The 20,416-nt window shown below is 33.3% G+C and overlaps 1 protein-coding gene across 4 annotated transcripts in view; it reads left to right on the forward strand.

The window, feature by feature from the left end:
* The window catches only part of LOC116167281, a 170,975-nt gene that overhangs the window by 100,933 nt on the left and 49,626 nt on the right, over positions 1-20,416 (forward strand). For 3 of the 4 annotated variants that reach the window (XM_031482605.1, XM_031482606.1, XM_031482608.1), the window contains 2 exons: positions 5,126-5,185; positions 19,477-19,506. In XM_031482605.1, coding sequence (XP_031338465.1) covers positions 5,126-5,185; positions 19,477-19,506 — 90 coding nt within the window. Of the gene's footprint in view, positions 1-922; positions 992-5,125; positions 5,186-19,476; positions 19,507-20,416 lie in introns of those variants that run through there. The other variant, XM_031482607.1, reaches the window with a different exon arrangement.

Consider the following 20,416-nt stretch of genomic DNA (forward strand, 5'->3'; position numbering starts at 1 on the left):
TCAGAGCGTAGATTTCCCTCGAGATTTCCTCTTTGATTTTTCAAAAAAGTATCCCAAAAACACCTTTTCAGTAAAATTTTCTGTTTCTTTTCTACGACACTCGACACCACTTTACAAACCCATCAAACTGTCATAAATTTTCCATATTTGAGATGTAAATTTTCTCATTCGGGATCATCTATAGTCATTCTTGATCTCCTTATTGAGGTAAAAGTGTAACGTTTTCTAATCATCAGACGATTACATTAAAAATGTAGAAAATCCGGTTTTTCTTTGTTCATTTTCCATCTCTCAGCGGTGATCTTAAAGTAAGGGATTTCTGGCTTTTCTTCATGGTCACAAAAAATGTATTGGAAAAAGGACTACTTTATGAAATAACCACTTGCCACTCCTATCAAATTTTGATCTAGTTCATCCATTACCATACAGATTATTATCACCCAGTCGTAGAATTGAAGCCTTTTTTTCAATTATGTGGTCTCCCTTGACTGAGTTCAAGCTCCATTTGTAAAACATGTCACTTTCTAGTCAACTCTATCAGATATCTTGACCGCTATGAACTTTTACTTCCTCTTTTACATAAGCGTTTTAGTGATTAACGAAATTAAACAAAAGATAATACAATATTGGCGACTCCTAAAAGTATTGGCAAATAAGAAGGATTGTCGGCTTAAAGTACCTAATAAGTAATAACAATTTAGTCACACAGTATTCGCAATTCCATAATCAGCCATGCCATTCAAAAACGATAAATATTACATTTCACGTTAATAGAAATCAATAAAAGTTAAGGTTAGAAAAATGTTTATCTAATTACGACGCTAATTAAATATAAAATTGTAATTACTCACGCATTAAAACCACGTCAGGTCTAAATTTTTGTATTTAATTAATAGTGGGCAGTTGTAGATTGTCATACCTTAACTGCTCTGTGCGTCTTCGAATGTAGTGTTTAAACTGTGTCATGCTAAGATGTTAACAAAGGAAACTGGTAAGACACTTATTTATGCAATCAGTAGTTTTTTTTTTGTTTTGGCATACATCGTAATTAGGCCAGTGTTTTAATTACCATTCTGATTTCATTTGTTACGCTTTGCTTGTTGAGGTAGACAAAGTGCAATATGTTGTTTTTTTTTCTAATTGTATTACTGAAGAGAGTGCATCTTTCTACCATTACATTGACACCAATTCACAAGTTGTATTCAATTTCACTTGGTAAAGAAACAGATAGCCGCAATCAAAAAGACTCGCATTTGTGTATTACAAAAGTTTTTCATTATTCCAAATAAGAATGTTTCCAATCTCGAAAAAATACTTTAAATTTTCAGTTCATTTAATAAAAATAACTTGTTTTAAAACAAAATCGTATAAGATTAGGATATTAATTTAATTTAGTATTTGAAATATTTTTTTATTTTAGTAATAAATGTTTAAATGTCGCTGAAATAAGTTAATATTTAATAATACTTTTTGTTATTTATGACTGACGAAGGTCGAGACATAAAATGCTGCTCAAAATAGCATTTTGTATTTAGCATTAAATTGTAATTAGTCCTACTGTTCTGGTCCTTCTGTCAATTATCAAATGCAGTCCAGAGATGGAATAAAGTAAGGGAAAAACATTGAGGGAGCCTTGACAGTAATCACATATTCCTTTCGAAATGATTGATGAAATGTGTAGATCTGAAGTCATATACTTTTAAGCGCAAATGGTGCAATCGGTCATAGATAATGCTTTTTTTAAGATAATGACATTCAAGTCTATCCTTTTTATTATGTTATCTGCTCACTGTGCTCTTATGTACTTGGGAGACAGATAGTACACTTTGTTCCTGTTCCGCTTGTTCATAGTTAACCAATCATACTGCTCAAAACCTTTTTATGTGCTATGCCATTACAAATAGTTGGAACAGTATAGTTTGAAAAGTCCGGAAATGTATATAGAACCCCAAGAAATTTTCAATTTCCATGTTACTTCAATTAGAGAGGGTGAAGGCTATTTTGCAATTTTTTTATCCACATGTTATTTTCGACCGAAGTGATGTCCACAATCCGCGTTAGAAAGCAAAACAAAAATCTTGTCTACGTCATGAATTCAAATTAACTATTTTTAAATAATATAACATTTAATATAAATAAATGTAAGTATAGGTAATGAAACGCGTAGAATTTGTGTTTCTATTATTGTTAATTTGGAACTTTAAAGTAATAGATAGTGTCATTGTTACTATACAGAAAGTAACAAATAAGCACACTAAAACAGTGGCGGATTTAGGATTTGGTCTAGGTAGGGCCGCATACAATGTTTAAAGTGAATATATATTTTTTTAAATCATTTATTAGACGTATAAAGAAGACGTATATAATACATAATATATTGAACAAATAAATATCAACAAACAGACCGTTAGTAATCTTTCCCAGATTTCTGATGATGTTGTGGGTTTTAAGTAAATCACATCAACTTTCTAATTGCCATATTAAATTTTTACGTCACTCGAAAGAGAAAAAACTTTCAAAACCATGATGGTAAACACCTTTAGTATTTCATTTAGTAATTAATCTTGAATTTTGCCTTAAATGTATTTCTTATGGCAATAATTCCATGGGGGCGTTAAACGAATTGAAAATGACATTTTTCGGTTTTTTGACCGTTCGTTATTTGTAGGGCCACAAGAAACTCGGAAAGGGAAAATTAATCTACATAAAATTTTGCAATTCTTTGCCCATTTAAACGACTTTGAAATGTTGTATCCCTTACGCTTTACGAGATACCCATACTAAGCATCGGAAAAAACTCACCCTGTATAGTGTATATTCACAGTTTATAAATATGCTAGTATAGAGTAGAATGGAGTACGCACTTTTTCGTTAGTATTTGTTTCGGGCACAAAAAAAAAATCACTTTCTCATTGCCGCTATGTGAACAGCGTTGAGAGATTTTCAATACAACGTTTCGTTTCGGAAAAATCATCATCAACTTTTTATATGGCCCCTAAAACAGTACGTACTGTATCAAGTAGCATTTTTTAATTACAATATAATGATCTACAGCACACAAAGAAACATAAGATGGAAACTGTTGGATTCAACATGATGGTGCACTCACGCACAACATTTACAAAATACGAAGATGAAACATTCAGCTTAGACCACAGCTTTAATATCGCGATAACAAATTCTACATCTCAGCATCTGTCACATCTGTCTTTGATTAAGTTTCAGCATAGTGTAAAGAATAGATACAGTATGGTTTCATGTTTTTCTTTAAATAAATTAAGTGGTAGAGCACAAATTTTGTGTCAAAAACAGTAGGACACTTTGAATTCGTAGGAAGGAATTAAATTTTGTGCCATTATTCTTTAATTTGGAGGTTAAGTGCTGAACAAAATCTTCATTTATTCACAAATTTCGTGCAAAAAACGGCAGGATACTTTGATTTCATGAGTAAGAACTAAGTTATATGTCATTTTGTCTTTTGATTAAATTCGGGGTTAAATAGCAGATCAAAATCTTCATTTATTCACAAATTTCATCGGACAGAGCACTTTGATTTCATGAGAAGGAACTAATTTATGCCAATTCGAATTTAAGTGGTAGAACTAAATCATTTATTTACAAATTTCGTCCGAAAAATGGTAACGAGTAAAATTGCTTATAATGCGCCTGAGCACCTATTAGCGCATAATGAAGTGAAGTGATCTCTGTAATTATAAAGTGTACCTTTACAAAGATTGAAAAACTAAGAACTCAACTACATTTCGGGGGTATTAGTGGTGGTACAGGGGAAGCACAAAAGGGGTGGGAGGTCGAAAACTTGAATTTTTAGCCACCAGACTGCCTATGCAAGAAAAATTGGAACTACTACGAGTTCAAAGTCTCAATTCCCTGGACTATTATTGCAATTGTTCCTAATTGACATGAATGTATCCCTTATAATCCCTAATGGAAGTGCTAAACAAATAAGCAAGTCGGATTGGTATTGATGTAAAATTTTTCATTATGATATGATGCCTAAATAATAAAAAAATGTATTGTTGGGGGGCAAGGTAATGAATTAATTACTTTGTAGTACTCTGTAGAAAAATGGCGAAGAATTACTGTGGAGGAATTGTGGACGAAATATGCTAATTCCAGGTCTTATAATATACCCATAGTAAAACTGAAATTGAAAATCGATATTATGTGCTACTTTTTTATTTTTATTAATGTTCTCTGTTCATTCCAGTCAGTCTATCTCGTTTCCCGATAGGAACCTTAAAATTAAATTTCTGTCGATGAAAAATTAACTGAGTTTAAGTAGAAATTCTGCTGATTAACATATCAAAAAATGCATCTCCGAAAATGACCGCCAAAATTGTTAATTTTAACTTTAGGTGTGAACGAATCGTGAAAATTAATTAAGTTTCAAAAGTACAAAGAAAAAAGAGTTTGTGGGGTTATTTAAAGCTCAAGGTTTTTGAATCAAACCCATCCAGAACTAGAGACGAACTGAAGGAGCGAATCCAACAGGAGATTAACAACATTCCATTGGATATGCCCACCAAAAGACTTCAAAAATGTGTTCGAAACGAAGAATGTCATCTTACAGATGTAGTTTACAAAATATTAACATTTTCATATATCCTCTTTAATTTGCACTGATTTAGATTACATTTGTATAAAAAAGTTTAATAAATATTAATAATTAAGACTTTGGAGAAGCAAAAAAATCAAACGTATTCTTCCAACTAATAAAACAGTGTAAAATGCCTTGCAATTATGCAGCAAATTAAAGAAATGACAATTTTCTCATACCTTTTGCAAATCACAACCCTTAATCGCGTAAAATTACATGATCTTACTAAACGTCGATTCTGAAATTAGTTTAAGCAGGCCAAAAATTCAATAAATCATGTAGAAATGTCATACAAACAACAAATTACCGTCCACCAATAAAACCTATAATTAAGGTTATAGGAGAAAAAATTCGAAACATCAAAATTAAATTGGAATGCACCAAGTGATTGATCACATTCACTTTCTCATAGAGAATGAAATAGAAAGTGTCTTGCTTGTGTGTTCGATCACCTAAATTATAATTCACTTCAACGTATTAATTTTAATTTGTCTCCTTTTTTTATAGGTTTATCCACCGAAACCGATGGAGGCGAAGATTCCATCCAACGCCTCCTCAATGACACCGGTAAGCTAACTTTATACTATGAAGGGTTTCACCCCTATATTTGATAGGCAAATTATAGTCGTACATTCAGATAGCGTGGTAACCACTTACAATTTGAATTAGGCGCCAATTTTTTGTATAAATGAAAGACACTAGAGACACCTATTGAAACAATTTACACACGTATGGCGCCTAGCTCTAGTGGAACTATGCCCAGATAGATGGCGCGCGGTGTCGTTCTATGAGTTGTTCCTACAGCATGCTAAAATCAGATGGAGACCGTATCGCATTTATAAATAAACAACGGTAGTTACCGACAATAGAGGGCGACCTCATGCATTCATTTAATCAATACAAATAATTGTACAAATATTTTTATTAATCAAGGGATGTGGTTGCTTAGGCTATTTTCCAATGCGGTTTGTGCCCAACAAATGGCAATGGCTTGTTATTATTCTTCGAATTCCGCCGACCCCTTTAGATTAATCAAAATCTAAGTAAGATGATTAAACTAATCTATGAATAATTACAGGTGTTTTCACGTGTACGCTGATTAATCGTCACACGTTAACAAAAAAGATAATGACTAAGAAAAAATTTAAAAAATCCGCCGCCCTTTGGCTTTTTTACATGTCTAGACTGAACAATAAAGTAGGTATGTACGCTGTACGTACACGTGCCAATTTGTGCTGGTTTTTCTTTTTATGTGATCTAGTTCGATGATATTGAAATGTGCAAAAGCACTCAAATTCGTATCGAAGCCAAGCAAAATTAAATCGTGGTAATTGGCAATTAATCCATCATCGTATGAGGCGGGGGTTTTAATTTTTTTTGGCGCAACCGTGTCTGGTGGACACATATTTTTGTTTATAGTATTTTTAAATTTTATAGTCACGACGAATTCAAACCGTGCTATATTTAACCTCCCAGTTCACTCACAGTTTCTACCGTATTTATCACAAATTTCCCAGAGCGTAACCGTATGTTTTGGTCTAGGTTTGGAAATTCTCTGCGAAACAGGAAACAAAAGGGAGATTCTCATTTGTACACAACATAAGGCGCAAATTTTGCTCTTGTACGCATTTATTTTTCTAATTTGCATAGTCGTAGTCAATTATATTTGGAAACAAAACCGCAAACATTCTACAAATATTACGTGTTTACAAGCACATTTAATGACAAATGTGGTTAGGGACCTTCATGTGGCCCCCCTGGCCCTGAAGTAAGGGTGGGCTCTCGCCATCCTTCGATTGATTGACAACTCTCGAGATGTATAAATATGTTTGGTAACCAATGATCAAAGTGCTTATGCATTAGTAATAATTATATGCAACATACGACTTAGACGAACAAAAAAGCGTCTTGTGTCTGATAAATAACACGTGAATTACAAAATTTTTTGATATTCTAGTATACAGGGTGCTCATATTAGGCGCCCCACCTGAATAAATAATTAATTGAAGCAAAGTTGGTAAATTGAAAGCCGAATCTATATAAATAACAGCACCCTTGCTAATTAAATTAAATGACTGACAGGATATTATTTTGAAGGTGGTTTTAAATTTGACCCAAAAACGGCACGCAATTTATTCTTTTCATGGTAATTAAATTATAAGTATTTTTGGATTTTTGTGACTAAAAAGTTAACACACTACTGTTTACTATTAGGGATTCGACCAAAATAGCTACATAATTACTTACTCAATTTGGCACTCACTGCCAAAAAGCCAAAGCCAGTTTGAGAAAGTTAATACTATTTTATTTAAAATAATTACCAAAATTCATTATTCAAATGTAGTAAATCATGACGTGCTGAAAGTTTAAATAATTATTAGCACTGTACATTTTTTTCATTTCTAATTTAATTACCTACCAATCAAACATAATAACTGCATGCTGGTTTTTCACATTTAGAAATTATTTAAACTTTTTTTCAGAAATGATGAAAGATACTCACAAGCTCCAAGCAGGGCCATCGAGAGAAAGGGGTAAAAGGGCGAAAGATGCCCCGAGCCCCAGCGCCCAGAGAATCTCGTACGGCATCGCCTTACTACCGATGTGATTGATATTCAGTTTTTTACCATAAATTTATCATAACTTAACTGGTCTACCGGTACCTAAAAACTAAAATTACAATTTTGTCTACTGGGAAACTCGACAAGGGTTGTATAATTTAAAAATTTCGGGGGTTATCCCCCTTTAAAAAGTCCCAATTGTATAAAAGTTTTCAAGCTTTTAAAATATAGTTTTTATGTGCCTTTACTGATCCCTAAATTTTCAGACTTTTTTCTTTGCTTGTTTGAAACTCCGTCCCGGGACTTGGGATAGATATGTGCATTAAATATAAATAAATAAATATGCATATGTGTTGGGTGAACAGATAATAGAAACTTTTTCCGATGTTTTTTATGGATTCTTTAAGGGATTCGTTAAGGGTTGTTGTGTTCAAAGATTCTTGAAAGTTATTATTTAAATGTTCTTTAAGTTATTAATAGATCTCCATGAAATTGTTAAATACTTATCTTGATTTTTAGAGAATCTGTATAGATTCTTCAAACTCCTTTCACTTTTTCATGAACCTGTTAAGATGCTCACTAAAGATTCTTCCGATTCTTTATATATTTTATTTATCAATTCTTCAAAAATTGTTTATTTCCAACATCACCTGTTTAGTAAATAAAATCGGTGACGGGTATTACTTACCTCTCATGTAACTTTTAGGTATATTTAAGTTTATACCTACTCCACAATAGAAAATTCTTCAAACATTGAGAAAATTTCTGAAATTTTTTTACCAATTCTAGTGCCATCTTTCGGAGGTAATCTAGAGATTTCCCCTGCGGATACCAAGGCACATCCCAACAATCAATCCAAATTTGTTGAAGAATATCTTTACCGAAATTTTGGTTCCTGCTGGAGATACACCCAATCGTGAGCGTTCCGACTTTTCCGTTTTGTTCGTAACCAAATTTAATTTACGTACGTTTTTGAATTCTTTTTCTGAGGCCACTTGTATTTTAATCAAAGCATACCAAAATCATTATTCATGCTCCAAGATCGTTGGGAAATAGACCAAGAGCATTATACCGCATGGATTTTGCTCAAAACATATCAAAGCTGTTATTCTTGCACCGAGATCGTGAGAAAAAAGATCAAGAGCATTATATTAATGCCCAAGACATTAATTTAATGCATTATATGTTTAAAATAAATAGCCGTTAAAAAAGTCATGGTATTACTGAGGATCATTCGATATTCCGTTGTATCGGTTTATTTTATGTGCAGTTTTTGTTCTTCAGATTTTAAAATTTCAAATTTAGGAAATGTTTTTCAAGTGACAATTCAACTCATGTATAAAAAATCGCATAAGCCGCAGTGAAATTGTCACTTTGACAGCGGCAAAAGTTACCTGCAACTTTTCCAGCGACAAATGCACTAGTGGTTTTTTCACTTATTCATTTTCGAACCAATTATCGCATTATCCTTTCCCATATGACTAGTTTGACGTCTGTCAATAATTGATTAGTTGGTGAATTTCTTGTTCGTTAAATTGTCCTGCCGAATTACACTCGAGGTTTGTATTTAAACCGAGTAAATTTGGGTTGTGGCAATTCAAATCTGTTTCCTTTTAGCAATTGGACTCGAAAAACTGTCAACCTAAAAATGCTCCACCTGCGGTGTCGCATTTTTATTAGTTGACAGTTTTTCTCGTCTAATTGCTAGGCAACAGATTTTCATTACCTAAACAACCCAAATTTACTCGGTAAAATACAAACCTCTTGTGCAATTATAAGTGAAAATATAAAGCTGCGGTAGCTTACAATTCCTGTAGTTTAAAATTTCATTTCAGAATTGAAAATGTATTTTTGTTCACTTTTCAACTCTCGAATTTTGACATTTTGGCTTGAAAATACTTCTTGATCCATGATGATCCATGCTTTAAATTATTTCAGTCTTCGTGCTCCAATTTTTTAAGTGCAGGGTTTCATGTGGAAATCTAATACATGTTTTGTAACCTTGGATCAATGTTCTACTGTTAAAATAATTTCTTTGAATCTTTCCACTCCCAAATATTGAAATTTTGATTTTCTAATACAGTATTCCTCGCAGTATTCATATGCTAACTTTTAAAAGTTATACGAGAACAATTTTGTTTTGTTACATTACACGCTACTAAGTATTGAACAATTTCCAAAAAATACTGGAATTTCAAAGGAAATTTTGATACAAAACATAAATTTCCAAAAATATGTTTAGTATTTTGAGGATTTTGAATGTATTTTATGAATTTTAGTGGTATATAATGTGCTTTCGTTCTTAGTTAAGCGATTACAAATTTTTCCTATTTTTAAGGGGCATTGGCCAATAGGTGCTATTTCAGTTCCCTAAAATTTGATCTAAAATTTCTAATGCTTTGATGTGGTACATTAAAAGGGTTACACAGGGAAATCTTACGTATGTATTGTTTTAAAAGAATCTCTCTGTACAAGGGTTATCCAATGAGCCCGTTTCAGATAAAAAATTTCCAATGTTATACCACTTCTTGTATCGGAAGTTGGCCCACGTAAGAGTTGACCTACTTTTCATTTATTTTTTTGAATTAGGTATTCAAATTTCTTGGAAATCCTCGGAAAATATATTTATTCAAAAGCAGGTACATTGTCTTTTATAAAGAACACGAAGTAGAGCTTAAATAGAGCCTTACCTGTAGAAACTGTCCAAAAACGTTGTTCGGAGTATAGAGATAGTCCAGTAGTAGAAAATGCAAAATCTCTATTTTTTAAAACCCCTTTTTTGCTATTTTACAATGGATTCTATACTAAAAAATGGGGGCAATGTTTACTTATATCACACTATATCGTCGTTGGGTACCGTGTAGCAAGTAGTATATTATAATGTTGCAACCAACTATGATTTCCATTAGGATAAAAGTTCCAAAAGTATTTGAAATTCAATTTTTTGTACTCTTTTTCCTGATTACATTGGTGTATCACGTCCTATATTATATTATATGATTGTATCATAATTTTCAATACTTTGAAATGATATATTTCTGCCGTCAGCCATTTATTGCTTGGTATCGGCTGCCTTAGTTACCATGGATACAATCAACAAAACAAAATATCCATAAATCCATGGCCTACTATTTAAAAACAGTAAAAAATAAGGTTTTTAAGATTTTCATAGAGATATAGGTTGCAATCAGTGCAAACAGGAAAAGGAATGCAAAAAAGTTAAGATATACTGAGTGTTGCATTTAAAAAATACCAAGTTTAGGTCAAAACGTTTCTTTACTACGCTAGCAGCTTTTACCTTTTTTCTATCTTACATGGGTAGTAACATGTGATAACATACCAAAAAAAAAAACTTTTCGTTTTCACCCTCTATACCAGAAACAAACGTATCTGGACTCATTCTCGGTTTAGTTCCTACTTACAGTTAGTGTTGCTGTGAAGAGTCAATTTTGATGTCATCTACTAAATGCTCTTCAAGATCTCACATTTATCTGTGGTTATAAAGCTCAATTGTCGGCCAAAATCCGAATGGGTTACTTATAACTCTGCTGCTATCTTATTATGAAGTATTATTGCAACGTGAGGGATATAAATAATACTACTACAGTTTATTTTAGTAATTATGATTTATTGATAGTTACTTAATAAGAAAGAGATAATTCAGTGGTAAACAGACGTTATAGTGACTGACCCGAGTAACTGGCGCTTTGTTGTTACGTTGATTTACCAATTAATTATCTACTTTGATATTTCAAGCTCTATGTTTTGATTAAATTTTAATTTGCACCTCTGAAGCTTATTTAATCAACTTTTCTTCTCCTATTACCGTTGTCGAATTTAAAGGAAGGAACATGCTTAAGAGCAGGCACGTCAATAAACATTGAACACTTTTTGTTTGGCACGTAGGCTCTTGTTTACGTAAATTTGTAATCTTCTTACAGCATGTGATGTTTATAAGTATTGCACCATTAGGTTAATAAAATGTTGTCCTCTTACGATATTTATGGTTTCTGAACAGTAACAACAATATTGTCTTTTACAAACATCAACAAATGGACGATATCAAAACAAGGGTGACAGCTTTCTCGTCTATTTCAATAGCTCTTGCAACCCTTATTTCTTGACCAGTTCGAGAATATCATTCTTGTTGGTTTAGGGATCAGTCTACAGTTGGTAAGAAAAATCCTTTGATCAAATGTCCTTCAATCTCATTTCCAAATTACAACTTTTGCTTTCGGCAGCTAAATTTATTTATCGAAATCGAAACTTATGTAAACTAAGCTGAGTGCCAGACTAAACCCCAGTTTCATCTACATCATTTTTATAAAGACAAATGAACTACAAGGATGATAAAATAATGATAGAATCCTAAAAGTGAGGAAAGCCCATTTAAAACAAATGGAATAATACTAGCACCTCATTCGTCCTGACAAGGTCGCAGGATTCTGCAGTTTTTCCGGTATTTTTCGAACGGAAAAATATGTTGTATAATATGTAAACGCGATCTAATCAATGACGGAGATGACCTTATGGATTATGTTTGCGATGTATTAGGAAAAATTGTAATTCACCCAACTTAGTTGATTACTTCAATGGAAATGGTAAAAAATTAGTATTTTGAGATTATGGTGTACATGTTTTTGTACTAAATTTTACGCGCACTCATTCAGTATAACACAATCATTAAAAAATGGCATGAAACGATAAGAGAAAAAAAAACGAACGTGCAAACCATAATTTATAAATCGTTTTTGTACACACAAGCGGATATGAGTCTGTAATTTTTTGCAGTAATTAAATAATGGGATGAGGTATCCCGAAAGCAAATAATTTATTGAATTATGTAAAAACGCCAGTCTTTGTTAGCAACTGCTCTTGTGCAACTCCTGCCGATTGTAAGTACAAATTTCATTAACACTTATCAGTCCTTCGAGCGGCGCTTCCGCAACGACGCTAGTCGTACGTGCACGTGCCCATTGTGCAAAATTATTCACTGAAATACGTCTTTAAACTCGTGACGCATTTGGATGTATTTATTACGGTGTAGATTGATGACGTTGATTCGCTTCCTACTTGTATAAAATTGGCGTAACGTGCCAAATTTACTGATAAGTGAATAATTAAATTAACTGATTGTAGGCGTTAGAATGTTGGCCTCTTTGCTTTTTTACACTCACTGATAACTGCACGACAGTAAAATGCGCCGTCATTTAGTTTAATTATTTTTGGCACAAATCCATTGTGGTATTTTGGAAAATTGAAAAACGCAGTTTATGCATAATGTACCTACCTGTATAATTAAGAGACGTACCTTGTCTCAGTTGTCATTACAAAATCGCTTCCTTTAAAATGATGGATGCGCCAGGCGCTGGCACAGTATCTCTCCAAATGATTATGATGGAGACGGCTGTTTTCGTAGGTGAAAAATGATGTTTACGAGCCGACTTTTAAGTGGGTGGTCAGTGTCACCCAAACAAAAAGAGCGTAGTTTTTCCTGAATATCTTCAACAAATTATCTTGGCAAACTTACAAAGCCGAATTTCAAAACATTTAACTTATCAGCTTGCGGTTCTTTGAGCCGCCATATTTAAATTTTGTGCTTCAGGATTGGGTGTACTTCCTTGGCGTTCGCTTTCAGCTTCCATAGGAAGTTCACTCGGCAGAATTTCAACATATTTGACCTTTATGTAATTTTCCTAATGTTCTCAAATACTTTTCCAAGTCGTCATGACTTTGATTTCTTCATACTATCAATATTTCTAACTGTTAAATATGTTTCTATCAACCTTTTAACAATGTCTTCACTTTGTAGTAAAGTGTCTTCACCACCAACCGCAAGAATGAATATGTACTAACAACCTTTAGCCTGTAAAAATTTCTTTCGTGTCTACAATTTTTGTTCTCTACTTATTCCACCACCAACACCAAAAATGTCAGCACAGAATCATAGTACAGTCAAATTAGATCAAATTTCCACGAATAGCGGAAGTAATTGAAAGAAAACTGAAAATTGGTATAGAGGTACTGTAACGTTTCCGTTTACATTTAAATTAAAATTCCCGCTAAATATGAAAATTTAAACTCAAGGTAACCAACAATAAGAATTTTGACAAAGGTAACTGGTAAGGGTCAAGGGGTTATCGAATGTGGAGAGGATAGACGTGATTGAGCGTATGAAAAATGGTTGTTAGATGATGGATGCTTGAATGAATCCCAGAATATTGTTGTAATCCTGTAAGAAATTCAAAATTAATTAAATTGATTGATACATTTACTACAAACATAAACTAAGTAAGTAATTATTTGATGGTAATTCTTTTATAACTCTCAAAATTCCGTTTCAGATTTTAGATCCATGCCATACATATGTGATATTTGAAATTATATGAAATTCCTTTTAATTAACAAATAAACCCAATAACATTTGGTAAGAAGAAGTGTATAAGCAAAAACTTATTTTAATAATAGGTACCTAATTTATTTTAGGGTTTATTTATTCCCTATTTATTAAATAGTTAAAATACCAATTTGGATCATCGTATAATCTACCCTTAATTTACCAAGTTTGACCAATACCTATTTACCTCTGGAGCCGGAATCCACATCAGAATCTCATCCAACACCGTCGTTTGGTAACCTTCACCGAATCCTAAAACAATAAAAAAATAGAAATCAATTTGGAGTAAGGTCAGAAAAACTGTTTATAATTTAAACTCACCTCATTAATCATCCAACACAAAACATATTGTGAAGTAATCACGACATACGCAATCTGTAAGAGATCTCCGGTAAAACCCCACAACACCCACTCAAACATTCACCTCTTTTTCATTTCTAGTAGTCCTTAAAAAAAGAAAATATTATATTAAGAAAAATAATATTGACGAACCAGTTATTATTTTAGCGAACATTAAAGAATCAATTATTTGTGTCAATGGTTTATTTCCTATAGTTCTAGGACTGGGTTTTTTTATTAATCGTACCCTAATTTGTCCAACGCAACCCTGGCGCCCTAATAATCCTTATGCTCTCCGGTTTTGAGCCGAGTGAAGGGGTATCGGTCCAACATTGTATGAACCATTGCCATACAGTTTTCTTACCAGATAGTTTGCTTCTTGATTGATTTATTTTGTTGTCCATTTAACGACTGACCGTATTTACGTTACCTCTTCATGAACCTATCGAATTGGTATTTTTGCCAATACGAAAAGGTTATAGTACATTAGGGCTTGTAGTCGAACATACTAAAAGTCGGGACCAAAACTCCAATGGCTCGAGCCGCCATCTTGGAAAAAAGGTGCTCCAAATCACTTTTTCGCTGATATCTCGGTAACCGTGCATTCTAGCAAGTAAAGTTTCATATAAAAAAAGAAAGATAATAAAATTTTGTATAAAATAGATGGTATGCACTTTTTTGTATTTTCGTTATTTACGTCTATATTCCACATTGAATATAGAGCATAATCTTTTTTCAGATGTAGATGCATTACCTCCCATCTGGAACTGTTGGTTGGGTACATTTAACCAATTTTGGAAGGGGAGCCAAACTTTCTCTCATAACTTCCACTTTTGTGACGTCATCAAATTCGAAGCTACCGTTACACGGGAATAGTGCCGTATCTCTATAACTACTTCTCCGATTGTTGCCATCTTAGAAAGATAATTAAAAAAACGGAACACATGATATTAGAACACTTATTTACGTTAAAGATCACCGTTACTGAGACAAGAAAACCTACCGACAAGGCGAATTTCAAGTAATTATTTAGAATTAGTAGAGGAATCGCTAGAGATATAGTAATCATTTATATTAAATAAAATATAGTGCGTTTTCTACCCTTTTTAACGAGTCTAAGAACAATAATTACCGAAATATGACATCTATTATAGTTAGGGAATGCAATCCCGCAACAAAATCTCAATCCCGGTATTTGCGGGATTGTTAGATGTTAATCCCGTGGGATCCCGGTATTTACGGGATCCCGCAAAATTTTAAATAAATTGGCAAATAAGCAATTCTGTGTGGTTAACTTCTGTATTAAAATAAATCGCTAATTATTACAATATTTAACAAAAAAGTACCTTTAGCCTAACTTAGAACTCAAAAAAACCTCACCTGTAAAGCACAAAAAGGTGAACTTCTAAAGTGCCTCAAAAATTATAGTATATTTTTAACGAAAAAAGTTTAACAATTATTTAAAAAATAACTTCTCCGTTATGCGTTTCATTAACAAAGTAAACAGAATCGTCCGCTTGGTCGACAAATTCCACAGTCCCGCAAATCCCGCGGGATCCCGCTCCATTTATGTGCGGGATTAATCCCGCAAGAATGCTGCGGGATCCCGGTATTTCGGGATCCCGCGATCCCGGTATTGCATTCCCTAATTATAGTAAATACCAAAGAATAGGAGTCCGTCTCGGATATAATAACCCCTAAAGCGGATCTAAAAAAGCGACAGACCATCTCGGTTTGACCCTACGGGGTCATTGGATTGATCCATTTTCAATGGGCTTGTTACATGTAGGTCAACCAGGGACTGGCCAGTCGAGCGATCGGGAGATTTCCCGATGGGCCGGTATAAATGTCAACTGATGGGCCGCCAAAAACAATTTATTAACATTATTTTCTGTCTTTTCTAGCACAGTAAGTGTAGATGAGATTTGTGCGTAATTTCAGGAACATTCTATACTGCGGTACAGAGGCCAAGCCGTCTGTACCGTGGTAAACAATGTATTTACGCACCATGGTAATTTCTTGGAACCAATTTTATTGTTAAAAAAATTCGACCCATTGCTAAATTCACATATCAACAGCGTCATTTGTGAATAACAAAGAAAGAGCATCCGGGAAAGCCAAGACGAGGACAATCAAAACCAACGGTCAATATAATTACACAATAATACAAAATTTAAGTAATAAAACGTCAAATTTCAGAACAAGTTATCAAGGCAAAATTATATACCCCTTGATACTGCTCAAGACATTAAAGAGACTATTTCTGTAGAACTAATGTTAACCCGCGACTCCCAATAAAATTCTAAAAAACGGGCCGATAAATACTTTCCCCGGGCCGCTTAAAGGTTACCACTCCGCCTCTGAGGTCAACTGTGCAAAGTTTGAACCGAATCGGTCCAAGCGTTTGGCAGTTAAGTTTTATTGCTGATCTTTTTAATTTGTATAGGTATGCAAGAGTTGACCGTATCTAGGATTTTTATTTCCCTGAATAGGGTTGCCTAGACTTCGTTGCCCGTCCCTAACTGCGTGGAGGTCCCTGCAAAAATTTTAATTTAATGTTTCCTTTCCAATATATTGCTTTAATTTGACTTTCTGACTTCTGACTTCCAAATAATCCCCTTGAATTTTTGCTTAAACATTTTTTTCCAAGTGGTCACGTTATTATATTTTTGTGTCAAAAGTTGTTTTATATTCGTTTCGTTTATTTATGAAATTTTCGCAGTCGTATATTAGATGATGACCGTAGTTATAATGTAGGTAGTTCCTCTATTCGGAACTCAATTCTTCCACTGTACTATTTCTTTTATGTTTATCTATCTTTGTCTGAATTTGTCCAATCGTTTTGCCAATTGTTTAAATATTCTTATTTTTATAGTTATTATTTACTTTTTATTGGTTGCTTCATTAAGTTTAAAAGCTATCGTCGGATGATTATAAATAATCCTTCCTTAATTTTCTCTTCTCATATTCATTGGATTGAATTGTCCTATTTGCGAATTGAATATCTAAATGCTTTCCTATAGTAAAATTTTGTTCTTTTAGTTGTATTCTAATATTTATAGGCATTACGCCTGCCATTGTTGTTAATGCAGTCTTTCCTGTGTAATGATGCCTAGATATTTAATTTTCTCGGCCATTGTAATTTGTTGTTTTGCTTTTCCTTTGTAATTCTTTGGTATTTGTTCGCGTAACATGTTGTTCGATTTTCTAGATGGCTATATAACTATCACATTTTCATTTTTTAATTCAAACATGATTGATGGCCGCCATAAATTATCAAAGGTTCCCTTTATGTCAATTGTTATTGCCAAGACGTATTTTTTATTTGATTTTTTTTACTATATTAATAAGTTCCATGATGGTGTCTTCTGTTGATTCTCCCCACTGAATCCAAATTGCTTGTTATTTAATTAAGTTTCTTTTCCTAATTTGTAATTTATTCTATCAATTATTAGTTTTCCTAGAATCTTTCCGAAGCAGTTCAGTAACATTATTGGCCTATAATTGGAGGGGTCCAAAAAATGTCAATGATCACCTGCCTTCTTCGGAAAATATCCATTTTTTAGACAGGCATTGTAAATCCTTTTTACCATTTTCGTATATGTGGATACATTTTTTTAATGATTTCTACATTTATTTATCCTTTTGTTTATAGACCGCATTTTTAATTTCACTGTGTTCAAACTTCATGATTTTCAATTGGGGTTTCAAAAAATTCTCAATTCCTCCCCCGAAATTGCACATTCTTTTGGATCTTTTTATCACGGAATTGCACTCGGGTAGGGCGTTACCGTACTCTTCCCATGTCTTCAGAAATAATCACTGACTCACATTTGGCATCCCATTAAAAGTTTTTATTTTTTTCAGGAAGGCAGCGTAGAATTCATGATTCATTTGTAGTGAATTTTCCTAGCCATTCTGATTTGATTTCCATTATATTTTGGGAACCTTTGATTTTTGTAATGGCTTCCATTTTTTTTATACTTCTTGATTTTATTTAGAGTCTGTCGAATAAGAATTCTCGTTTTAAATTTCTGTTGTCGATAAGTAACTTCAAGCGCTGATCTTTGAGCGATGATATTCTCAAAAATCTTAGCAATTGCACTGGTAATTAAATTAAAAAGGATAGATCGAGAGATTTTTTTAAAATTCTATACTTTGTAATTGACGTTCGACCCCAATCCTTTTTAGTTTTAGCCTGTAATTTTGACCAAATATTTTTTTTACGTAACAGTGTCAATCTGGAATCGACTTCAAATAGTCACATATCTATACCAAAAGACTTCATCTTACAAGTGATTAGTCGATTGAACCTTTCACTATAATTTTTGGCACAAGAATTGCATTATAGATTGAGTCGTTGCTGGTTCATTCGCAATTGTCACAACCCAATGTCCTATAATCGATTCTTGATTTTATTTGCTTATATTTTTTGTTCATATTAAATACCCATCAAACTCAAAACCTTTATTACTTAAAGTCTTTTGCAATAGAAACATTAAGCTCGTTATTTGTTAATTTCATCCAACTTATATAAACGAATGGTTCCATGGGATATTAAAAGACCACCTTGATGCTAGGTGTCTATTTGTTGACTTTTTATTCGATGTTCCATACGTCATACATTTACATTGCCAATTGCGTGAAGGTGTTTTTTGAATGTGGAAGGTGAAATATGTTTCCTAATGGTCCTCTATTGAATACTTACATTCCTTTTCTAAAATATACTTGATTTGCTTAATAAAAAAGGACAAGAACTGACATTGTATCAGAAAACGTAACTAAGGTATTTGTTTACAACTACATATTATATTATTTACATTTGGGAATCTTTACTTTTAACCAAAAGACGAGATAAAAGACAGAGACGGGAATAATTTAACATTTTATTTGTCAAACAAACATGTTTACAATCTGCGGGGTAAAAGTATTGACCCTTTGCTCTAAACTGAAAAAATTATTGTACGATGGAAATGTTCATATTTCGGAGATGCCTTTTTCGAAATATTTCAGCCCCTCGTGTAAGTAGGTACTGATTTAAACACAATTATTTTTTGTATGGGTGGCATTCATACAACTTTTTTTTTCAAACGCCATCAAAAATGGAGAAAATAGTGCTCAATTATTTTTCTCGAATGTCACCAGCGGTTAAAAACAGTTTAACTTTGTTGCCATGGTGACCACCAAGTCATGGCCATACACGGTTTCAGTGAACTATCATCGGTTTTTGCGAAATCTTCAACTACTGGCACCTCTATTCTCCATTGAAGTGCCTGTCAATTGGCGTTGGATTATTACCATTACCGGCGCTAAAATGAATAGATACCCGAATTATTACATTACAATTGGCAAAGGATGCCATGGCTCAGTAATCATCAAATAAAAGATCAAACACTTATTCCAACAGTCATGCTTGCATAATGCTTTTGGTGTTTTACATGCATATACGCAAATTGAACAATTGTCCTCTTTTCGAGAACACGCCGCCGCCGCCAAAACCATAAAGTTTTTTTACGATATTTATAAATTAACGACAATTCTATAATTACGTTTTATTACAGATTCCGAACTATCCGGTCTGTCTCATCTCGGTAAGTACCCATATTTATAGATAATATAATTTAAAATTAACGACCAATTAAGATCGCTGCACTCCATTAATCAATAAGCTTGCTAAGAAAAAAAAATCACCCATTACTCGGTTAGTTGATCGTGATGCAATCTCTTCTATATAATGGACGGTTATAAACAAATGATTTTTGCAGCCTTGGATACAATAAAGTGTAATTTGTGATATTACATGACATCACGTTTTCTCTTAGAACGCTCATGATTGTAAAGGAAAATAAAGTGGAAATGCGATAAGGTAATCTGCATTAGAAATACGAAACGTCTGATCAGTTCAGAAATCGCGGGGCAAAATCTCCGACATTCACGCGTGGTTACTCAATGAGTCAGCGCCGTTTTCGAAATATGGCTCAAAAACCTTAACAGGGCAGGAGGCTCGCGCCCATTAATTAAAATTACGATTATCGCACGTTTTTGATAACGAAATTATGCAATGTTGTAACAGGCCAAAAGTAAAGGTTAAGGCCAATAGCAATAACCGATTAAAAATGTATAAGCGACCAAAAACCTTGTCCTTTAAATTACAATTTTGTTTGAGTCGGTCGATATTTATTTTTAGAACGTTTTTTTTTGCAATAAATCTGGTGAAGTATTTTTTTTTATAAATCACGTTGAGGTGTAGCAGTGTGTGTGGAAATGGCGAAAATAATTTGATGCTTCGTGCCTTTTGGAAGAAAAGGTTGCGATTTCGACCTCGCGTGTCTAGGGTATATTTTATGAATTACTCCTACTGCATTGACGTAAAAAGGCCGTGAACTTGCCCTTACTACTGACATTAGCGTAGAGTTGATCTAATCGATTCATGTTCACTTTTTAGGGTGTTTTTTACCAGTTTCCAAATGAACCGGCTGGATTGGCACGCGTAAGCACTGG

This window comes from Photinus pyralis, unplaced genomic scaffold, assembly GCF_008802855.1.
Source record: "Photinus pyralis isolate 1611_PpyrPB1 unplaced genomic scaffold, Ppyr1.3 Ppyr1.4_LG3b, whole genome shotgun sequence".
Taxonomy (NCBI): domain Eukaryota; kingdom Metazoa; phylum Arthropoda; class Insecta; order Coleoptera; family Lampyridae; genus Photinus; species Photinus pyralis.